General features: G+C 38.3%; 1 protein-coding gene and 1 pseudogene across 1 annotated transcript; both read right to left on the bottom strand.

Annotated features, from left to right (window-relative positions):
* Positions 1-1,871: 1,871 nt before the first annotated feature.
* DDIAS (DNA damage induced apoptosis suppressor) lies at positions 1,872-24,017 on the bottom strand. Its single transcript, XM_028126742.2, has 5 exons — positions 23,934-24,017; positions 13,826-13,954; positions 7,199-7,360; positions 6,189-6,306; positions 1,872-4,878 (listed from the first exon to the last, which is right to left on the bottom strand). Exons 2-5 carry the CDS (start codon positions 13,936-13,938, stop codon positions 2,386-2,388), a joined length of 2,886 nt encoding a protein of 961 aa, XP_027982543.1. The 5' UTR covers positions 13,939-13,954; positions 23,934-24,017; the 3' UTR covers positions 1,872-2,385.
* On the bottom strand, positions 12,539-13,632 carry ZNF232 (zinc finger protein 232; annotated as a pseudogene).
* Positions 24,018-24,061: the final 44 nt, after the last annotated feature.

The raw sequence follows: 24,061 nt of genomic DNA, 5'->3' as shown, positions 1-24,061 counted from the left end.
GACTGACTGAGCAATAAACATGTACTCTTTCTCTTATCATTTATTCTAAATCTTTATTGACAAAACACTCTACGTGGGCCCATGAATTTTTTAATTTTAAAATCAAATTGTTATATAGACAAAGGCCTTGCAAAAAAATATCTGCCCTGTAGGCAGCCCTGATTAAAGAGCAGAAACTAGGCAAAACCAGGAACCATGAGAATAGTAACTTGGAAAAGGAAGAAGGGCAGAGATCAAATAACGTAAGAAATGACAAATCCATTGGATTTTCAGGGTTAGAAAACCACTGACACTATAGCCACTGGAGGTAGGAAAGACAGATTGCAGCAGGTTGAACAGTGAAAAAGTTGACAGTGACTATTTTTTAAAGGAGACTGGCTGTGAGTAAGAGTAACTAGCAGGGACATACCAAGTAGTATTATAATATAGTGTCAAAAAGAATGAGTGCAACTGAATTAAAAAAAAAAAGTACTTTTACAATAGTGAGATCTGGTGGGCAACAAATGAACCAAACAATCTAATTTAGTATCACTAATAGACAGTGACCCTGTCTCTCCTAACGTGATTCAATATGAAGTACACAACATAACTCAGGACGTATCTCTGCCAAAATCCGGAAACTAATCAAGTCTTCAGGCTTTTCTTATAGGAAATACTGGGGGACAGAGAGTCAAGGTACTGATACTATAAAGAAGAAAACATACAAATCTAAGAAGTGGGACATTCTATAATACAATGGTCTGAATTCTTCAAAAAAGTCAATGTGGTGAAAAATAAAAGGTAAAGTTCTAGGAAAAAAAAAAAACCCAAGAAACACAATGAAACACCATGGATGAAACTTAAATCCTGGTTAAACATCAACAATTATAAGACAATCTAGGGCAAGTAGAAAATTTGAGTATTAGATATTGGACAACGACTGTTATTTTTCTTTGGTATGATAATGATCCAATTACATAGAAGAAAAAGCCCTTACTTTAAGGAAACTCAGGTTAAAGTATTTGGGAGTGAAATGTATCTGTAGCTTATCTTCAAACAGTTAATCAAAAACAACTATATATCTATCTATACAGATACAGTAAAAGCAAATACACACATTTACAAAAGGCAAAGTGTTAAAAATGATTCAATCTAAGTGGTATGTATAGATGTTATATCATTTTACTATTCTTCCAACCTTTCTTTGTTAATTTTCAAAATAAAAAGTTGGAGGGGGGGAAGAGAGCCAAAAAGTCAGTAGTAAGAAAGCAAAGATGGGTGTAATTATCAACAGCCCAAAAAGATTAGCACTAAATAGAAGGTGTGCATCACTTTATGAGATTAAAGAAACTGTGGATGAGTAGAGACAAGTGGGTAGCTATGGGTGTGGGTAGCTGAGGGAATACCAAATGATCTCGATCTTCTCCATGATGCATGAGGCAAGGAGGAGTATAGGTTGGAGGTATGCAGAGTAAAGATTTGGAATAGCTGCTGTGGCAAACAGCAAAAGACGTAGAGATTTTATTTTTTACATATGTAAAAGATTTCACAGGGTGCAGCTTAGATGCTGCTAAGGATAGAGTCCAGACACTTGTTTTTGCTCCTCTAAACTCTTCAAGCTTATCTCCCATCACAGAGCTTACCAGATGCTTACTAATTGTTTACACTACTAGGCCATGAGTTTCTTGAAGGAATGGGCTTGACTTTCGTTTTTTAGTTCCTAGTACCTAGCCCAGTGCCTGGTATGCAGTAACCATTCAATATTTACTTACTAAATAAAATAATGACAGTTTCACATTTAACTCTAAACAGTATTTATTGACCTTTCTTATCCCCAGCCCATAGATGTTGCTGGGTTAATTGATTCTCTACCATGCTCCCATAGCAACATAAATGTTTTAGTACCCATTAAAAACCTCTATCGTTGCATTTACTGCATTGTACTGAAACTATTATATGTCTGTCTTACACAGCAGACTAAAATCTTTTGAGATTACTGATCTTGTAGCTTTGTATCACAAACTCAGCACAGCCGTTGGCCCTAATACATAGCAGGCATTTTCTGACCTGGGCAGAACAATTAAGACTTTAAGTTTTGGTTTGCAAAAGCTTTATTTCTGAATGCACATGTGATCTTAACAAATACTTTTTAACAAGCAAAATTAACAATATTACTAAAGGACAATCAACAGTAAGATAAAGTGCCAAAGTATCTGAACAAGGGTATCCTGGATAAAACACTGGGAAAAATAATAGCTTTACATTTAAAAAGCAAAACAGTGCCTATTTTCTATTTGCTTCTGTTCGAGTTTTCAAAATTCAAGATTGCTTTCCGTACTACAGGAGGCAAAAATTTCTAAACAGACTTACGTTTAAAAGCTTAGCAATTGGGTTCAGGTTGACTTTTTATGAAAATAATTCAGGAGACCAACTGCTTTTAGTCTCAGGCACGGAAGGTGGCCAATTTTCTGAAAATGGAAAGCAACACTGGACTTCTGAACAAGAATCAAGTCCCAAAACCGACTCTTTGGATAGCCAGCCTGAACTTGTTCTTCGTTTGACACATTTCAGTTTTTTTCTCGGTAACTCTTTTTTATCAGGAGAATCACAGGCAGCAGAGCATTTCCTTAGACCCACGGCTTGGAATCCAAGCATTTCTGAAGGAAATACTTTTTTTGTGGTAGGGGGGACCCATTCATTATCAGTTTCAGGACACTCAGCAATAAGACTATTGTTGAAAATCTCTGGTTGTGTAATACCAGATTTAATAGGGCTTCTGAATTTCTGGCTGGGTGTCTTCACATTGTTTGGACAGCTAGGGATGGCTTGCTGTGCATCATTTTCAGAGGAAATCCTTTTTTTATAGTTAACATCAAGCTCCGAATAAAAGGCAAGTACATTTTTGAAAGCTCCTTTCATCCCATGAGTTGTTTGGTGGAATCCTGCAACTGGAGTTGACTGTGAACATGGAACAAAGTCTTGGCTATCTCCAAAATCATATTCTGAATCTGCCTGAAAATGAGGTGGAGAACATGTTCTTGGACACACAGAGGCAGATACGCTTTGCAAAGATAACTTTTGTGAAAACTGGCTGGAATTCTCAGAAAGTGATCTCAGTGAGAAATCTGGTTCTGTATGACTTTCTGTCAAAGATTTTCCCCACTGTAACAAAATATCCAGTGACTTTTTGGTAGTTTCTGTTGTAATGTCCATTTCTTTAGCACTATCATCAAAGAGATCAGCAGAAGCATTGTAGCTACCTTCACGACCAGTAGAATAGTTCTGTGTTAAGTTATTGTTGATATGTCCACAAGGCATTTCTTTCAGTGTATTTCTACTTCTATTTGGACTACTGCGAAGTGCTTCTAAAGGATATGTAAGTTTCCTGCAGACTGTATAACTGGCACCTTGGTTCTTTGGCCACCTATAATGTTGTTTATTTTCTAAGTTGCAAAGGTCAGAAATATTATTATATCTCCTTGAACACAAAGTTACCAACTTTTCATTCATTTCTGAAAGTGATTTTTCTCCACATCTTTTGAAATATTTGCTATTGAGATAAGAATGGTCACTCTCTGAAGTATTGCACTTAAGTGAAATTTCAGCCCTATGTGGTGGAATTCTGGTAGACTTAAGAGTACCTGTTGCTCCTAAACATTTTGAAGATGGAAACAGAGCTGACAGATAAGCATTTGGTGGAAAATATTCAGAAATATCACTTCCATTACTACTTATAGAGACAGGCTCTGCTGTGTTATTTGACTGTGACTCCTTCTGAACACTAGGACTTGGATTTGCTTCACAGCTGGAAAGGAAGTTATCTTTGCTACAGCTTGCTTTGACAGTTGCTTGAGATGATCTTAAAGCTACAGGCAGTGCATGCACAGCTCCAGCAGTTCTCTGCGAAGTCACAGATAACCTGCTGTGGTCTGCATGTAATCTATCAATGTCATTATCTAGATGACATTTCCTACTACTGGCATCTGTCTGGGTTATAGCAATTTCACTTTCAATAACTGCCAGAAACTCATTCAGGCTTTCAGAGAATGGCAGATCATCCCAAATCTCAGGGTCACAGTTCTGGGAACCACCAGCTATCTCTTCAAGTCTGAGTGATGAAGGTGGACAACATGTAGATCTCTCCTGAAGGCTATCGGGGTTATCTAAATCATGATACTGGTGACATGTTAGCTCACGTGGGGAGAAATTTTTAATTTCCACTGCATTGTGGAAGGATTTTTTATCACCTGACTCCAGGGGTTCTTGCATTTTCAAAGGGAAAAAATTAGAGTCAGTAACTCTGATTTCCTGATTGCTATGGACTGCAGTGGGCTGATAAGCTTGTAAGCCAAATTCTTCACCCAACTTCTGCGCTGTACTCTTTTTATCCATGTATGACACAAGGCTCCAAGAACCCTGAATGGCATCGTGGCAGCTGCCGGAACCAGTGGCGTCTGCAAAAGAGATGCACTTTCTGTTCTGGTAAAGAGTACCAATGGCCTTGCTTTGTTCTGAAGCTGAAAAATCATCATTTGTTAGGTGTGAAAGAGTGGAAGTGAGTTCAAGTGATGCCTGCCAGAATCTTGAAAAATTGTCTCTGCTATGGCACTTGAAAAAACAAGAACTGTTGTCAGGGCCACAGATGTTGCTGAGATCACTATCTGTGTGTTCTGAAGCAAGTAAGTGGCTATTTGATGCCTGGGAGCCACCATCAAGTTTCCTGAAATCAGAAATCTGCAAAAGTTGATGGAAATAGTCAATGACAGTGAAGCCTGTAACACCTGGGTCTGGTAGAACAATCTGGCAAGCGACTAACGCTTTAACTTCTCTCCTATGGTCAGAGCATTGCTTTAAGAAGTTATTGGAATCTGAACCTTGTCCATGTCGGTTTCCAAAATTCTGTGAAAGAAGTAAATGAATTTAAATGAGAACAAAAATTTCTTCCTTTGACTCAAAGGTGAAACAAGGATGTAACAGATTAAAATAGACACAGTTCTAAGTCCTACCCCTATAATTTCAATTCCTATAGTGTTATATGCAGAATAGCATAAGTAATAGAAATAAACCTTGGAATAAAGAGACCGGTTCTGACATTTGCTAGTGTTGGGACTTTGGACAAATTATTTAAATTCTCTGAACCTTAGTTCTCTCATGTATAATATAAGGATAAATATGCAGGACTATTGTATTATTAATAACACAAGGAAAACTGCAGTGCTAAGCAAACAGTAGTTACTCAATAGTACCTACTATTATATCTCTCATTAGATTCCAGAAATTTTGAATGTTTAAGGGAAAGTTCTCACTCATTAAAAAAAAGAAATGAGGGGCACCTGGGTGGCTCAGTCCTTAAGTGTTTGCCTTCGGCTCAGGTCATGATCCCAGAGTCCCGGGATCAAGCCCCGCATCGGGCTCCCTGCTCAGCGGGAAGCCTGCTTCTCCTTCACCCTCTCCCCCTGCTTGTGTTCCCTTTCTCGCTGTCTCTCTCTGTCAAATAAATAAATAAAATCTTAAAAAAAAAAAATGAACAAAAACCATCTAAGATTTTAACAACAACAAAAAAGCTCTGTAGCTCCTGATTTCACTGTTACTTTGAGTTTTTCTCAATGTTCAGCTATGGAATGCTCTATTCCCTCTTTTGAAACCTTGATTCAAGGGTGGGCAAAATTTCCATTTGTTCCCTTTAGCATAGATAAGACAGAAAACGATTATTCCTTCAGAGTCAGTATATTCTTATAACTTTTACAATCACTTTTGTAATTATTTTTTAAGACCATCCTTCCCACCTGTTCTTAGAGTAACCAATACTCAGATACTTTCCTTTCCATGTTAGTTCTCTCCTCCTTTTACAGATGATAGAATCAAACCGATAAAAGAGTTGATAAAAGTTTTACTACAGAATTTAAACAAATTTTAGAGAGTGAAATAAACACCAAATATCAAAACAAAATATCTAACTATTCTGACTTTAAAATTAATTTAGATTTTTTAAGTTCTGAAAGCATTTGAACTGGGCTCTTCTGACTTTTGAAAGAGGAAGCTGTCACACATGGTGTTTTAACAGATCACGGTTAGCCTATTTTTACAGTTTAAAGTGCTTCTACAGACTGTCACATTTATGACTCCTAAAACCTATTCAGAAAATTCAAATTATTTTAGTACAATGGAAATGTTAACAGAATACTAAAAAGAAAGTTAGTCTCAATTACCGTCACTCCAAAAATAAAGCTTTGTCCAACAAAGCAAATTTCAACTGCTTTAGTTAATAGGTTCCGAACTGCTTCACTGTCCAGTGTTTCTGAAATTTCATTAGGATCCTGAATGTACCTTGATTAGAAAGAAAAAAATGTGAAGACAAAAGCTTTGAAATTTTAACTTGCCATAAAAAAATACAATTAGTTCGAAAATGCAGCATAAACCTTTTGAGTTACATATAGGAAAAAAAAAAAGACTTTAAAAACAGTCATTTTGCTCCCTCTAGTTTCCCATAGCTTAGAAAGTCAAAAACGATCAAGTGTGTATAAAGTACATGCCTTCCTAGTAATCAGGCCCAGCATTTATTCCAAAAGTGGCAGTAGTAGTAGTACTGGGATCTCTAGCCCTCAAAGCAGAGGAAGTCTTCCCTCCTTTGGTAATCCAGTTTGCTCTCAACTACAAGGAAATAAGAGATTTCTTCTGTCAAGTGACTAGGGGAGGAGAGTAGAAGATGGAAGGGAAGAAAAAGCTTTAATTGCTTATATCATTCTTACATCTCAGGACACCTCAACAGGTCAAACTATGCAGATGAAGATGCAGTGCAAGTGAGAGAAATGACAAATTTTCAACCTCTGATATGCAAATATTCCCTCAATGCCTTCTTTCATCTTAAGGGACTTTAGCTACTTGAATGTTAACCTCAGTCTGGATAATCCTTTAGTTTGAAACAATTTTACCTTCTTATCTTATATTCCTCTAATCTCGATTAGAGTATTGTAAACTGATATTTTTACACAGCTAAATTGCCCTAAATAAAAGGAGCTTGGTTTAACAACAATCACAATATGTAATCAGGAAATAAATACCTTTCTATTTATTTGATTATCTTTTAAAGGAACTGATGATCTGAGGTCAAGTGATTATCTTTCAACTAAATGCATATTACCTTAAAAACACGTAGCTTCAAATTCTACTGATATACTAAAAGAGTAGCTAGGAATAAAAATGCTTTAAATATTCTTACCTGTGCAAACCAGTGGCTGTAAGACCAAAAAATGCATCTAAGCAGCTTCCAAATATAGTAATGTCAAACAATTTGTTTGATTCTGCAACTTTTAAAGAAAGTTTGTATCTGTAACTGGCATTTTCAGCTCTACCAGTACAGCCACATTTTCGACAATGAGACCTGGAAGAGTGGAGAAAAAAAAAAAGTATAGAGATGTTCACTAATTTTTTTTTTATACTATGGAAAACAAATCTGGAAAAGTAAAGATTAAAAATAATATTTTGTGTACAAATGTACTTATATAACTTATATTCTTAAACGATTTTAGGTCAGCATCTCTATTCATAACAACTATTTTTACTGACTTAAATTAAGTAGCAGCAAATTGATAGAAAACTGAAGGAATGCCTGGCTGGCTCAGTTGGTAGAGCATGCGACTCTAGATCTCAGGGTAGTGAGTTTGAGCTCCACACTGGGTGTGGTGCCTACTTAAAAAAAGGAAAAAAAAATAATGAAGAAAAACTGTGCATGAGAGGGAGAGAGAGAGAAAAGAAGAGGGAGAGGGAGGGAGAGGATTCGGAGGAGGGGATGAAGATATTCTTATTAAGTAGCTAAATTACCATTAACAAATTGAGGCATATATTAGTGTGGAATTGGGGGGCAAAGTAAACAATGAAATCAGGACCACACCAACAGAGGACTTGATGTTTAATGTGTGTCTTTTGTTAAGAGAACAGTATCTGTTAAGAGAATGATAATCTTGAAACATTTAATGTTGATAATACAAAGCACCTAGTTTTCTTTTTCTCACCAATATAAGAATAGCCTGTACTTTCTTAATTCTTTGGAATATGCTGAGAATTTATTAGGTTACCAAAATTAGTTGTGAAACATCTTTTTAGCTTTTTTTTAATTTTTTAAATTTATTTGAGAGAGAGGGAGATAGCAACAGAGAGAGTGAGAGAGAGCATGAGCGGGGAGGAGAGGGAGAAGCGGGTTTCCCACTGAGCAATGAGCCTGACGTGGGCTTGATCCCAGGACCCTGGGATCATGACCTGAGCCGAAGGCAGACGCTTAATTGACTGAGCCACCCAGGCGCCCCTTTAAAGTTGTTTTTAAGGCAATATATAATTATGGCCAAAGGCTTTCTTGGCAAAAACTACTGTGGTCAACTGTAACTCTACTGTTATGTATGTACTAGTGGTCTGGTCTTGGGATACTTATGAATTACTTAAACCTTGATTTTCTAATCTATAAAAAAATGGGGTTGAAGAATAAAATGTGACAAAGTATAAGAAAGAAAATAAAGAGCAGCACCTGGGTGGCTCAGTCAATTGAGCATGGGACTCTTGATTTCAGCTCAGGTTATGATCACTGGGTGGTGAGTTCCAGCCCCAGGTCCAGCTCCAGGCTAAGCCGGGAGTTTGAGATTTTCTCTTTCCTTCTCCCTTTGTCCTTCCCAGCACTTATGTGCACACGCTTGCATGCGTGCATGCTCTCTCTCTCTCTCAATAAACTCTTAAAAAAAAAAAAAAAGTAAGGAAAGGATCTAGTGCAGTTCTTGCCAAATTACTAAGTGTCAGTCTGCTTCTTCTTCAGAATTACATTAAATACTGTGATGATTAATGTCATTTCTACTTAGTGTTTCCCTTTCTAGCTGTCTGCAATGTCTTTTAACTCTGATAGTCATCTTTCATGTTCTTAATTTAGCAAACTGACCTCCTAATACATCTTATGGTAATGGTTAATCCTAGGACTTCATTCTTCCTTCATGTCCCTAATGATCTGGCTTAAAAATCAGTGGCAAAATGCAAATAGAAAATGTTAGAGATAGTTGTCTAATTTTGATTACTGCCAGAAAGCCACTAGGGGGAGCCAAAAATCCATAGCTCACAAGGTGACTATTTTGAACAAAGGTTAACCCTTTGTAAAAGTTACTGATTCACCATCACTAGATCCCGGCTAATTATTATTTTTTTGGCCACATTGAAAATGGCTCCATGCTAATCCATTCATCTAACTTTACCCTTATGTATTAATAATGCATTCAGGTCTAATGTAAAGCTCTTAGCAAATCTTAGAAAAATATGTTATCAGCATTTTGCAGTTTACAAATGTTTTTAAGCAACCCAGGGATTTCTATGCATATTAAAGTTTAAAAAGCTCTAGTCCATTACTCCATACTAACATTTATTTATTTTAATCCAGCTTCATTTCTCTTGGATTATACATATTTATTATGTTAAATATTATGATAATATAAATATATTAAAGTATATATAAGTTAGTGTGTACATGCATTAATACTAATAAACCTAGTTTTTGTTAGACTATCATTGGTACTCTCTACTTGCAAGATAGTTCATCATTAGCCTTATAGTTCTTACAGTTATTATAAGACATCATTGAGAGAAAAACTGCAGGCTAGGAATTGAAATCCTGAGATTTGGGTCATAAAATTCACCTCAATTGCTCCATTTGTAAATGGGGGTAAATACTTTGTTTACTTTGTTAAAATAAAGATTCTGGTTCATTAAGTTTGGGACAAGGCCCAAGATTCTGCATTTCAAATAAGCTCCCAGATGCTGCTGATACAGCTGTTCTTAGACCACATTTTGAGAAGCAAGGGTAGAGACAACACATTCAAATCACAGTCCCCTGATTTAACTTCTAGAGGCACCCCTATCTTCCAAAATGTCATTTGTTACAGAATAGCAGTCTTCAAATTTTTTGGTCTCAGGACTCTTTATATTCTTAAAAACTACTGAAAATACCAGAGAGTTTTTGTCTATGTGGCTAATATCTACCTATATTTTTAACTGAATATGAGAAATTAAATGAAAATAAGTTAAAATCGAGAAATCTAAAAAAGTATTAATTCACTCACATAAGAGATCCATTGTATGGTTAACTAAAAAAACCTATTTTTATGAAAAATAACTATGTGTTCCAAAATAAAAAAATTAGTGTCAAGAGAGTGGCTTTGTTTTATAGTTTGCAAATTTCTTTAAAGTCTGACTTAATAACTACAGCTGGATCCTCATATTTCTTTCTTTGCTCAATCTGTTGTGTACCTAAACAGTTCAGTCCAAGCTCCCTTAACCAGGGCATCTTAAGCTCTGGGAAAGAGAGGGGGCAGTGATGTCATTCTGGATACAAATTCCACTGCTATTATGAAGGTAATATAGTGATTATGAATGTAGACAGAGGGCAAATTGTTTAGGCTTGAATATGTTTCATTTTTTTAAAAAAGATTTTATTTATTTATTTGCTAGAGAGAGAGAGTACAAGTAGGCAGAGAGGCAGGCAGAGGGAGAAGCAGGCTCCCCGCTGAGCAGGGAGCCCAATGCGGAACTCAATCCCAGGACCATGGGGATCATGACCTGAGCCGAAGGCAGCCGCTTAACTGACTAAGCCACCCAGGCGCCCCTTGAATATGTTTCTGCCACTAACTAGCTAGCTGTGTGATTTGGGGCATGTTACTTAACATTTCTAAGCTTTAATTTTCTCCTTTGAAGGCTAGCATTAACAATAGCATCACTCATAGGGCTGTTGTATTAAAAGATATGCTTATAAAGCTCCCAGCATAGTGCTTAGCATATGGTGAACATTCATTAATGTTATCTATTGTTATTACCAGGCTGAAGAGTCAACAATGGCAATATTGTTCAACCTAAATTTTTGTTGCAGATTATCTTGATAAGAAATGACTTGGTAAAAAACAAAACAGTTTTAAAAACATTTCACATGTATTGACTACTGATTATGTATCACAGAATGTTCTAAGCATTTCATGTATATTAACTCATTAGATCCGTATATAACAACACTATGAGACAGATATTACCTTCCCCATTTTGAAGCCCAGATAATTCAAGTGACAGTGTTGGGAGTTTGACTCCAGAGAATTATGCTTTTTAATCACCATGATATACTGTAGTAAGTATACTTATAAACACTACCATATTGTCATTTATTCATTCACTTAACAAACATTTTCTGTGTATTTTCTATGAACTAGACCTTTAGGCTGGATGCTGAAGATTTAATGATGAATAATACAACAGGGTGTTTCTGAGTTTACAAATGAATGCTTGAGAGAATGGCTCAATAAAAGAACAGTGATAACTACTAGAAGGATCCCTCAGTCTAGATAGGGGCTGGAACTGCTAATCCTTCCCCATTAAATGCTAACTTGACTAAGAATATTGCTGGCATACTATTCTTACTTATATACTACCAGGTACTTACTATATATTCTCTCCTCTAGGCAGACAGAAAGTATTCTTTAAAAAAAAAAATTATTTATTTGAGAGAGAGAGTGCATGTGCCAGCAAGTGGGGGGAGGGGCAGAGGGAGAGAGAACTCAAGCAGACTCCCTGCATGACCTAAGCTGAAACCAAGAGTTGGACACTTAACCTACTGAGCCACTGAGGTGCCCCAAGTATTCTTTTATCTATTTATTTGAGAGAGACAGCAAGCACCTGAGCACAATCGGGGGGGGCGGGGAGGGGGCAGAGGGACAAGCAAAATCCCCATTGAGCACGGAGCCCGTCACAGGGCTCCATCAGGACCCTGAGATCATGACCTGAGTCGAAGGCAAATGCTTAACTGACTGAGCCACCCAGGCGCTCCAGAGAGAAAATATTCTTAAGGAACTCCAACCGTAACCCTGACTTGTACTTTAAAAATCAAAGAACCTTAGACTTTCAGGTATAGTTGGCCTGCATCTTAGCACCACAAAAAAGTATTATGTGTCAAGCTGCTGAAAGGTAAAGATTTCTCTAACAGTCCCTGTTTCTCCTAACAGTTCTGTTATGAAGGAATTTATTTATTTAAAAAAATAATCTACCGGGGCACCTGGGTGGCTCAGTCGTTAAGGGTCTGTCTTCAGCTTAGGTCATGTGGAATTGAGACCTGAGACCTGCATTGGGCTCCCTGCTCAGCGGGAAGTCTTCTCCCTCTCCCACTCCCTTTGCTTGTGTTCCCTCTCTCGCTGTCTTTCTCTCTGTCAAATAAATAAAATCTCTAAAAATAAAAAATAATTTAGGTATCAAGTGAAAATAAACAAATAATAAATGAACAAAAAAACCCTACACCATTCCAGGGATATCCCAGAAGTGGAATAAGGTTTTTGCATCAGGATTGGATTTACTCTCAAGAAGTTATTTTTCTCTTCTAAAGCAGGTACTTAGCAAAGGCTTGGAGGTAACTTGAAACCTCCCTTTGGCACAAGAGTATTACCAGACAATTCTATTCTGGATTTAAAGAACCAACCCAAGAGAATCTGTCCTGGTATATGGTGATTTTTTTTTTTAAGGAATTTATAACTTTTATGTGATCTAGTTCTACAACTGATTAAACAAAAGTACAATTCTGTCTGGAGGTGTTTTCGCTTTCAGCACATTGGGTAGGCTCTTCTTTGCAATGAATTTTCTGATGCCTAAGGAGCTCTGAACTCCACCTGTAGGCTTTCCCACATTTTTACATATAAAAGATTTCTCTCCACTGTGAATTCTTAGATGTTGACTTAGATATGAATTGACTGAAGGTCTTCCCAGCGTTATTACACTCACAGGGCTTCTCTTCTCAATGAATCCTCTGATGCTGAACATGATGAGCACTCCACCTGAAGGACTTCCTATACTCATGACACTTGTAGGGTTTTTCTCCTGTATGAATCCTGATGCTGAATGAGGTTTGAGCTCTGGTTGAAGGTTTCCCCACAGTTGCTGCACTTAAAGGGTTTTTTCCCAGAATGAATTCTCTGGTGGATTATAAGGCACGAGTTATAAATGAAGACTTTGCCACATTCACTGTATTTATGGTCTTCCTTCCCTGTGGGAGTTATTTTATGGGTGACAATCACCTGCCTGAAATGTTTCCCCTGGGCAGGGGACTTCCTCAGTCTCTCTACTTTGGAATTTCTCTGTTGCTGCTCTTAAGTGCCCTCAACTTCAGAGGTAGCTTCAAATGTAGAGGTGCTGGCGGAGAGTTTTTCTGAGAACACCTGTGATTCCATTTCAGTAATGAGTGGTTGTGACAGTGATCCTTTGTCCCCGGACTCTGGGTCATCTTCACTCTCTGGGAAAGGCTGGGTCTCCTGAGATGCACACTTGAGCTGGGCCTCCACACTTGGTGCCTCCTCCTCCCACGGTTCTTCCTGTGCAGGTCCATGTGTAGGGCCTGGGACCTGGAGGTGATCAGGCACCACTAGGTCTGTGTGGAACCAAAACTTCCAAGAAGACTTAGAGACTCTCTTCAGAGTCAGCACAAGATGAAGGAAGAATAGCTAGAGACTTGTTCAGGGCTTGAGGGTAGAAAAGACAGAGACAGAAACATACACTAACTGCTCTATCTCGCCTCAGAGAGATCTGAACTTGGCAACTCCCCCTAATGCTGTCCCTCTTTCCAGCCTAAAGGCCAGTGCTCTGGCTCCCACAACAGATCATGTGTCCCCTTCCCACCTGTAGTCCTGGTTCATATCAAGTCCTTTCCCTAAACAAGCCAGCATAGTTAGTCTCCTTTCCATTCTTGGGATGATGTCTGGTATGGTGAATTTAATCCTTATTTGCTGTTGAGCTATAGGAAATCTACAGTGTACACATGTATTTCCTCTCTCATGCTTACAGACTTTACTCTTACCTTTTGGAGACCAGGATTATCCGAGAGAAGCACTTCTGACATGAAGGATATATAAAACTGGAATTCTGGAGAGCAAGAACTGAGGCCAGAAGAAATTTCCTTCCTCTATTCATAGGTTCTCACCGTGGCCTGCAAAACAAAATAGTCATGGGATGAATGGAAAATCTTTAATTGTATGTATGTAATTCATTTCTCAGGAAAACAACTTAGTCTCCACTGTAAAGTGAATAGATGTCTTTTGTGGTAAGTGTCAAGGTATTGGAAAACTCATTTTATTTTTCTGCCTAATTAAAAGTATTAATAGTAAGAAAATAAGATTTAAAACAGAGTAGCTCAAACAAATATTCTGTTTTTGAATAAATGCTGCATCCCTGTAATTCAGGAATGGTATCATTTAGCCCTTTTCACATCTTTAGAAGAGGTATAAGAACTTGTTTCTTCTGTCAACAGGAAGGAACTTAAATAAACTTATGTGATTCTTTTAAAGAAACTAAATTGGGTAATGGTTCTTTTAGGCTGAAAAAAAAATCACTTTATTAGATTTCATTGTATGTATTTTTATACAACTTAAAGAAAAAAAAGACAATTCTGATTCTGCAAACAGAAAAATAAAACATTACATGGTCAAGAGTACAAAGTGCTTTAAGATCCTTGAATAAAACACTGAGAAGTAAAATAGCAATGTTCTCCTCTTTTTAACCTTCTTTTTAAAAATTCATATGTTGGTTTATCAAAATTTAAAAAATTGATTAGCTTACTTATAGCATAATATAAATGTTCTGAAATTAAAAGTCTCTGTACATGTTCAAGGTAGAACTATATCAATAAATTTTTCATTTGTAAACACATGGCAAAGGTTTCAATTTCTGAAAATGGGTGGAATTGTTTCTGTGACTGCCATCAGCAAAATCAGACAAAATGGAAGTTAGTTTAAAAATCTTAAAAGAATCTTTTAGATATAGCTCTTTCTAAGGATGACCATAAATGTAGAAATGTGGTGACTATGGAAGGGAAATCTAAAGTGATACCAATTCTATCAATCAAAACATTTCTGTGAAAATAAAATCTTGCCACCTAAGGCAGTAAGATGAAAATTAGCAAATATGAAACATAAAAGAATATATATAAACCACTGACCTATGTTATTAAAGGGAACATAGAAAAAAATCAAGTGTCTAATTCTAATTCTTGTCATCTTTGTTTTGGGACGCTTAGGATACATGACTAGTAAGTTTCTACCATAAGAAGATATGTATTCCAGGGGCGCCTGGGTGGCTCAGTTGTTAAGCGTCTGCCTTCGGCTCAGGTCATGATCCCAGGGTCCTGGGATCGAGCCCCGCCTCGGGCTCCCTGTTCCGCGGAAAGTCTGCTTCTCCCTATCCCCCTGCTTGTGTTCCCTCTCTCGCTGTGTCTCTCTCTGTCAAATAAATAAAATAAATTAAAAAAAAAAAAGATATGTATTCCAAGATTTGGTTGTCATCTAGGTCACATGGCAATCTCTAAGGACAAAGTAGAGGAGGTGAATGGAATACAAGGGGAAGACAGGAAGGCCACAAAATACTGCATTAGTGCTCCTAACCTCAAGTTTCTTTCCAACACAACAAATGATGGAAATGTAGGTCAGCAAAGGCATCTTCCCTCCCTCTACCATCTCCTCTAAAATCCAGTTTGGGGAAGGGTATAACATGGCAGTACACCTACCTATGAGCTTTGGGAGATAAAGTAGGGCAAAGCTCCCTAATGAAAAATGTTGTTTCTCACAGGCTTAAAATTCTGCTATTTAGAACGAAGCCTCAGTTCCTTACAAGGGCGATGAGGCTCTTGGTCATCTAGCCCCACCTCCTGACCTTACCCTGTAACACTCTCCTGCTTAATCTCTGCACTTCAATCCATGCTAGCCTTCTTTCTGCTCCTCAGACACACCAATTTCTCTTCTCAGGCTTTTGTGCTTTTCTCTTTGCCTAGAGTGTTCTTCAAATAGTTGGCTCATTCTCATCCTTCAATCTATAACTCTAATACAACCCCTCAGAGAGCCCCACTTAATCTCAAGTAGACACACCTTTCCTCTTAGTTTTATGACATCACCCATTTTATTCCTTCATAGTACTAATCCTGCTTGTGATATATCCAACCATGAAAATGCATATATCATCTTATTTTTGCTTGTTCTACCCCTACTAGTCTGAAAGTTCCAGGGCGCCTAGGTGGCTCAGTCATTAAGCGTCTGCTCAGGTCATGATCCCAGGGTCCTGGGATCGAGCCCCGCATCGGGCTCTCTGCTCGGCGGGAAGCCTGCTTCTCCCTCTCCCACTCCCCCTGCTTGTGTTCCCTCTCTCGCTGTGTCCCTGTCAAATAAATAAATAAAATCTAAAAAAAAAAAAGTTCTTTGAAGAAAGGGATGTGGTCTATCTTGTGTTCTACTATATACCCCAGTGCTTAGCACAGAGTATGTTCTTAATCAATAGTGACTGAATAAAAAACTATTAAGCAGAATTTTGCAATTTAAGAAAAATTTTTATAAGAGTAGGTATATGCAACATAATAGGATTTCCTTCCTTTTTAATTTAAAGGTCACTTTAAAAAGTCTTCCACTATTAACAAAGAGGTCTGACCATTTGTTTTCTTTGTCTAGTCATTTCCATTTGGTTTTATTCTCCCTAATGCCTTTTTTCTTGGTTCTCTCTCTTGTTCTTTATGTGTTAGTAATTTATGCTAAAGAGAACACACAAAAATAATCTGAGTTGCATCCCTTGTTCTCTTCCCTACCGCCCAACACTCGCCTACTACAATGTTTTACATTTCTCTGCCTTTGCTTCTTCTCCTTCTTCCTCTGTCTAAAATTTTTTCACTTTCCTGGCTAATGCTTATTCTTCTTTAAGAAGTCTTCTTAGAGGCCTTCTCCAGGACACTTTCCCAGGTAAAGGACCCTACTTTTTATTTATTTATTTATTTTAAAGATTTTATTATTTATTTGACATCAAGACAGAGACACAGCAAGAGAGGGAACACAAGCAGAGGGAGTGAGAGAGGGAGAAGCAGGCTTCCAACTGGGCAGGGACCCCGATGCGGGGCTCGATCCCAGGACTCTGGGATTATGACCTGAGCCAAAAGCAGACGCTTAATGACTGAGCCACCCAAGTGCCCAAGGACCCTACTTTTTAATTTGCTACTTATCACATCATAATAATCTTATCTGTTTAATGCTTTCTCCTGGAATGAGAGTAAGATCTTAGAAGGACCATCGCATTATAACCCCAGGGCCAAGCTCAAAAACTGTCGATCTGAACTTCAGCTGATTTTCAGTTTTCTTCTTCCTAAGCTGATTTTATCATATACCATAAATATAAAACACAATTTTACCAAATCACAAAATAATCTTGTATTTGTATATACATCAGAGGGTACAGAGTAGTTTTATATATATTACCTTATTTGAACCTTATTTTAATCATTTGCATTATATCCTTATTTCCATTTTTCCCCCTTAATTGCGGTCATATAATGAGCAGAAACTATCTTCTTTAGGGCTCTAAAATAAAATTTTATTTTGTACCACAACTATATGGGCACTTATGTCAAATCATATTCTTCACACAACTGTTATCTAATTCAAATTTTAGGAAATGGATTAAACCTTAAAGATAACTAGGATACTGTGCAAAATGTTGTAGAGGAAACAATGAAAAATAAGATGCTTATTGTCTAATTGGGCAGACAGCTCACCAAAAAATGAGAAACACAAGCAGAAATATTTGGGATTATTTTCTAAATTAATTGTGCAAGCACTAATTGCGATATTTTTTAAGTAAAGGTGGTTAAATTGTCTTTATTTAAGGGTCTATTGCCCTCTAGTGGATCAAATAAGTATGTCTAAAAATACTACAGTATTTACAACTTAATGGCAAATTTGAGAACTAAAATGAAAAAGGTCAGTTAACTATTTTTACTATTTGTGTTTCACCTGGTAAGCCCCAGAAAATGGCAAAAAGGCTTCTCATTAATTGTCTGGTGGACAAAAATCCAGTAAGATCCTTTTAGGCAGTCACTGTTATTCTTTTTGCTGTTTTCATAGTATTTCCTTTATGACACTTGTCATCTAGTTTTTCTCTCTTTCTACTGCTTGACTTGTAGTGTGGGGAATTCATGTTTGATGGAGAACTGAATGAAGCATCAGGAAAAAGTAAATACCAAAGTTACGAAAACCTTATAACGGATTTGGGAACAATTTCATATGTAGTATCTCTTGCAATTTATTTTTCTTCTTGATTTTATTGGGAAGGATGGTGACAAAGCATTAATTTCTTTTAGCTCCATCATAGCCAGAAAATCATATTCCAATTCAATTTATCAGTTATCTGCTGTGCAGCTGCTAAATACCAGGTATTGGGGATAAGTGATGGGCAAAATGGACAATAATCACCTAAACAATTTAACTGATGTGGCAAATTCTATAAAAGAAATGTACATAATGCCATGAGAAAATATAATAAGGGGACTAATCTAGTCTTAGCTGGGAGGAGGGAGAATAGTTAGACAAATACATAATCTTTTTTTGAAAACGATTTTCTCAGAGTTGTCAGATTAAAGGTGATTTTTATTTTCTTTATATGTTTAAAGTATTTTGAAAATGTATTACATTTATACTTTAAAAAATCAATAAATATAAAAATACTAGGTAGAGAACTTAGAAATAACATACAAAGAAAACCTTGGGTCCTCTCAGTCCTTCACACATAAAAGTAGAAACAAGGAGGTTGAGATAGAGGGCGACAAAAATACATGTTAGAATAGGTTGATGGGAACTAATTAGGGCCTCAGTTGGCTTTTGTTTTGAAGTCCCAGGAGATTTCCCAGGCATGTCCAAGAATGAAGAAGACTGACTTAGATTTATTAAAATATGTAGGGTCCAGTATTCAACATAGAATACTTACTTTCTTTCTAGTCAAGCTATATGGGGATCTAAACCATATCCAAAGATGCTTTACTAATTTACCATGAAAAATTACAGTCACAGGGAAGGGACACATCTTAAACCCACATTTTCTTTTGGGTATAACTATGTTAAACAAAATTAAAGAGAAAGTTGCTTGAAAAAGGGGCATTAGGTGAATCGAATATTTTAATGGAATCAGGCTAATATAGCTGATGTGTTCTTTTCTCACTAGAGATGGTTTTGTCAATGGGCCCAGATACATAACTCATTAATTACCATCCATTTTCATACTAGCCAAGTGGTTCTCAAACTTAAATGTACATCAAAATCACCAGGAGGGCCTGATAAAATGGATTTCTGGGCCCCAACTTGAGTTTGATTCAGTAAGTCTGGGATGAGGGCCAGAGAATTTGCATGTCTCACAAGTTCCCAGATAATGCTTACGGCGCCCACACTTGAAAATCACTGGCCTAGCCACTGAGGTTGTCTGATGGTAAACAACACTTGTGACTGTGGTTATAGTTAAATTATAAAGCCTGAGAGCATTACAGTCTCTTTCAGATGACTTTGTAAATCTTTGCTCTATTTTTTTTTTTTTAAGATTTTATTTATTTGACAGAGAGAGAGAGAGCACAAGCAGGGGGAGCAGCAGGCAGAGAGAGAAGCAGGCTTCCCAGGGAGCAGGGAGCCCGATGCGGGGCTCTATCTCAGGACCCTGGGATCATGACCTGAGCTGAAGGCAGATGCTTAACTGACTGAGCTAGCCAGGTGACCCAAATCTTTGCTCTATTATCTGGAGAACTTTTAGCTAAACTCCTTCGCTACCAATTTCCTGGATGGCACCTTAATATGAAAAACTATGGGCACCTGGGTGGCTCAGTTTGGTTAAGCATCTCCTTTTGGCTCAGGTCATGATCCCAGGGTCCTGGGATCGAGCCCCACATTGGGCTCCCCAGGGAGTTTGCTTCTCCCTCTGTCCCTCCCCTCACTAGCTCTCTCCTTTGCTCTCGCTCTTGTGCTCTCTCTCAAATAAATAAATAAAATCTTAAAAAACAAAAACATGCCCCTATATGCACACACACTGACGTTAATTTTTTTCCTTCTTTGGGCTAGACTAGAAAATCTAGAATAATTCTTATTAAATGTTAGATCATGGAGAAAAATTTGTTTAACATTGTTGAGGACACAAATTCCTGTCCTCTTCAAGGTCCTTTTAGCTGCACTAAGAATCAAAATGACATGAGACAGATTAACAAGAAAATCAAATTTAATAGCATGCATACATACAGGGAATCCACACAGACCTGAAAATTTCCCAAAGTCAGGCAAAATAAGGTACATATGACATCTCGAACTAAGTAGAAGTTGGTAGGGGTCCAGGACTTCCAAGGGAAGACATGAAATCCTCAGAAAAAATAAAAAAGGGTAAATGTTTGGCAAACAAATGTTTGCTGGGCCACTCAGAAACAATGGGAATTAGGGAGGACTTTGATCAAACAGGCCTTGCTGGGTTTCTCCTTTCTACCATACTTTACTATATATCATAATGTAGATCTCTGTGGTGATAGCTCTCTTCTTGGATGATGTTCTCTATCTAAATTCTTTTTAGGCAGTTATGGGGGGAAGTAAAGAGCTTTTCCTGAATCTGCTGGGTTTTGATTGCTTTTTAATTCAAAATAATCTTCATGCCAGAGTGGCCCATCTTGGGGCGTTCTCTATTCTCTCAAAACTGTTCTTGCTGTGCAAGATCTGTCACCTTGTTGCTCTCAGATTACCTGTTTCATGTTATACAGGCCAAGAGGCCTCAGCTACTTTGAGTTGTTCACTTAAAACTACCTAATGGTCACCCTCAAGGTGCATACTTTGTCTAATTTTTCTAAAAGTAGTCATAACAAGTCCTTGAGAAATGATTTACTGACATTAACATGAAAATTCTAGAATGGAGAAGGCAGGAGACAGAAAATTAAACAAATAAAAAAAAAACCTATTTGGAGAAATATTGGTGAAAAATACTTTTAAAACACTACCCAAGAAGGGGCTGAGGGCTGGCTCAGTCTGTAGAGCATGTGACTCTTAATCTCAGGGTCATGAGTTCAAGCCTCACTTTGGGTGTGGAGCCTATTTAAAAAAACAAAACAAAACAAAACAAAAAAAACCCCTAACAATAATAACAAAAACCCAAGAACCACCCAAAAAACTCTTAGTGAGTACCATAGTTTGTCCATTGAATTTGTGGTAGATGAAGTACTGTTTTAGGGATGCGGAGGAGGACAGTTACAGATAAAAAACACAGGCTACTGTGTTCAAGAAATTTATAAACTGTTGGCTAAGACAATGTATAACTACTAAGGAAGTGACACAAAGGTACATACAATATCTGCAAGCTCCAGACTTTCACATGGAGGGGACAGTTATGGAGAGCCAACTATTTTGATGTCTCATAGACATCTCAAGTTTTAATAAGTAAAAAACTTCTTAGTTTCCTCTTAAACTTCTTTGTAGAGACCGCTTTTAGACAACAGGCTTGAGCAGTATAATGTAGAGCAAGGCAAAAGGGCCCACAGTGACCACCTGGCTGAATACAGACAAGCCCATCAGGCGACCTACCTCAAAATATCCATAGGTCCTAACAGACCAATGGGTACTTACAACCAGGAACAGTTACCAAAAAGTTCCGAAATACCAAAAAGAAAAAATTCCATACGCCATACCTCCTTCACTTTCTCTCTTTAAATACAACCCCACTCACTCTTGTGGCAGACGGTCTCTCCTTTGCTGTCCTGCATGCCACTCCCTTGTGATGTATTCAATAAACTTCTATCTCCTTTGTGGTGCCTTGGGTAAATCCTTTCACTGCCAGTGCCACTGGTTTCCACCAGGTCATTGCCCCACATCTGGAGACCCCTATCAGATCGGACAAACACCACATTCTTTTCTTACAGTTTTCTCCATTTCAGCAAATGGCACTACTCTCCAACCAGTTAAGTCAGGTCAGATACCTAGAAATCATCTTTCATTCCTTTTTCCCTCAAATCCCACATTATACCCATCTGTATGTTCTTGGATCTATTTCCATATCTAAAAACCACCATCCACTTTCCCCCATAAATCTGCCACCACCTTAATTCAAACCACCATCACCTGTTGCTTCTGCTGTTGCATTAGGTTCTTAACTGCGTGATCTAGTCCTTCCCCATCTCTCAAGGCTCATCTCACCACCTGTCCTTTCTGAATACGTTCCAAGCAGCATTGGTCTTTCCTTAAGTTCTTGAACACTCAGATGCCAAGCTCTTTCCTGCCTTAGGGCCTTTGTACAACCTATTCATTTTGGAATGTTCTTCCTTTTCTCTATTGCATGCCTGGATCATTCTCATCTTTTAGGCCTTACTCTAAGTGTCAACTCCTTTGTTAAAAAGCAAACCACAGGCCCAAAACGGAGTCATTTAGGCAGACTCCCCAAAACGGGGCTTACTACCTAACCTAACTGCAGTTTTCAACCTCCCTCAGAAATATAGAAATATAAGGGATTTCCCAGATCAACGCCAACAAGAGCTCTCTCTATCCTATCAAAGGTAATCAGCATGATAAGACTCCTTGCTCTTCCCCCAGAGGGAGAGTGACCTTGCTTGGAACAATCCTTTCTTTTGCTAATAACCTTCTCACCCCACCCTCTTTCCTATAAAAACCTATTTTGTACACCTCTTCGGAGCTCCCCTATACTCAGTAGGTAATATGCTACCAAAATCGTTTAATAAAGCTAATTAGATCTTTGAATTTACTTGGCTGAATTTTGTGTTTTAAGACCTCAGAGAGGCCATCCCAGACCAACCTAACTCAAACAGTTTCCCTAATTATCCTTAATTCCATCCATCAAAGGTTTAAGTTCTATGTGGTGAGGAATCTAACTTGTTCACCAGTGTAATCCCAGTACCTAGTAATTCTTGGCAAGGGAGGCACTTAAAACTATCTGCAGAATGACTAACTAGCAGGTACTTTGTGACCCAAACTTGCAGGGTCAGGAAAGTCTTCCTGACTTAAAAGGCTTAATAAACTGAAAGTTAAGGAAGGAGTAAGAATTGGCCAAGGTGGGGATGGGGTTAGAAGAGGTCTGGAGGTGAGGTGGGTTGGTGCATTTGAGGAACTCAAAAAAAACATTTCATTGGGCTGGAGCGTAGGGCTAGAGTACTGAAAAACAAAGCTGGAGAGGTAGGCAAAGGCTAGACGAGAAGGGCCCTGTAAAATGTGAAGGAGTTTAGACTTAAACCTGAGGGCAAATAGGAGGCAAGGAAAGGTTTTAAATGGGGAGCGCCCTGACTGCTACTTACCAACTTATCATATAGCCTGACAATGTGGAAACTGGATTGGAAAGTAACACAATCGAAGTAAGAGCCAGCTGGGAGGCTGGTCACCTACCTATGTAGTAGTCTTGGTGTTAAAAGTGGCGAGAATTGGGGCGCCTGGGTGGCTCGGTTGGTTAAGCAACTGCCTTCGGCTCAGGTCATGATCCTGGAGTGCCTGGATCGAGTCCCGCATCGAGTCCCGCATCGGGCTCCCTGCTCGGCAGGGAGTCTGCTTCTCCCTCTGACCCTCCCCCCTCTCATGTGCTTTCTCTCTCATTCTCTCTCTCTCTCAAATAAATAAATAAAATCTTTAAAAAAAAAGTGGCGAGAATTGGATGGATTTGAGATATTCAAGAGGCTGGTAATGACTAGCTGAATATGAGATAAGGAAGGAATCTAGACACTTTGAAGTTTCCGGTTTGAGTACACTGATAGATAAGCACTTTTTTCTCTAGGCCTTCAAAGCCGTTTGGAAAAGACCCCTTTTCAGCACGCATTACTCGGCATAGCCTGCAAAATCCCTATCTCTGAGCACCTCAAAAGCTGGAGTAGTGCTTTTCCTCTTTCTATTACCGGTTCCAGACGCTCACCCACATCTAGCTCGATGGCGTAGTAAATGATGAGTAAACGCTCGCTGAACTCTATCAACAGCGCTGCCTAACAGTTAAATGACTGACCTTTTCCCTCTTTACTCTCAGGACCCTTTTACAGAAAAGACTAACTCCTGAAAAAAACAACATAGAATGCTCTCATTCTCATTTATAACGACACTGAGGACCTCGTTAGGAGTCTCGCCCTTTGCGCGCCCCAAGAATCTCTTCCCACAGCTCCTCACCTGAGGCAGAAGACCGAGACCTGCCCGGGCGACGCTCGGTGGCACAGACCCCTAGGACTTCGCGACAAGACAGGGGCCTTCCAATCGAATCTCCCGCGTCCTTTTCCGCCGGAAGTGACGTTTTGGCA

Source organism: Eumetopias jubatus, unplaced genomic scaffold (assembly GCF_037043125.1).
Source record: "Eumetopias jubatus isolate StellerSeaLion01/CBP00866 unplaced genomic scaffold, mEumJub1_p1.0 scaffold_13, whole genome shotgun sequence".
In the NCBI taxonomy this organism is placed as follows: Eukaryota; Metazoa; Chordata; class Mammalia; order Carnivora; family Otariidae; genus Eumetopias; species Eumetopias jubatus.
Note: the sequence above shows the minus strand (reverse complement) of the source record. Positions and strands in the feature narration are given on the sequence as shown.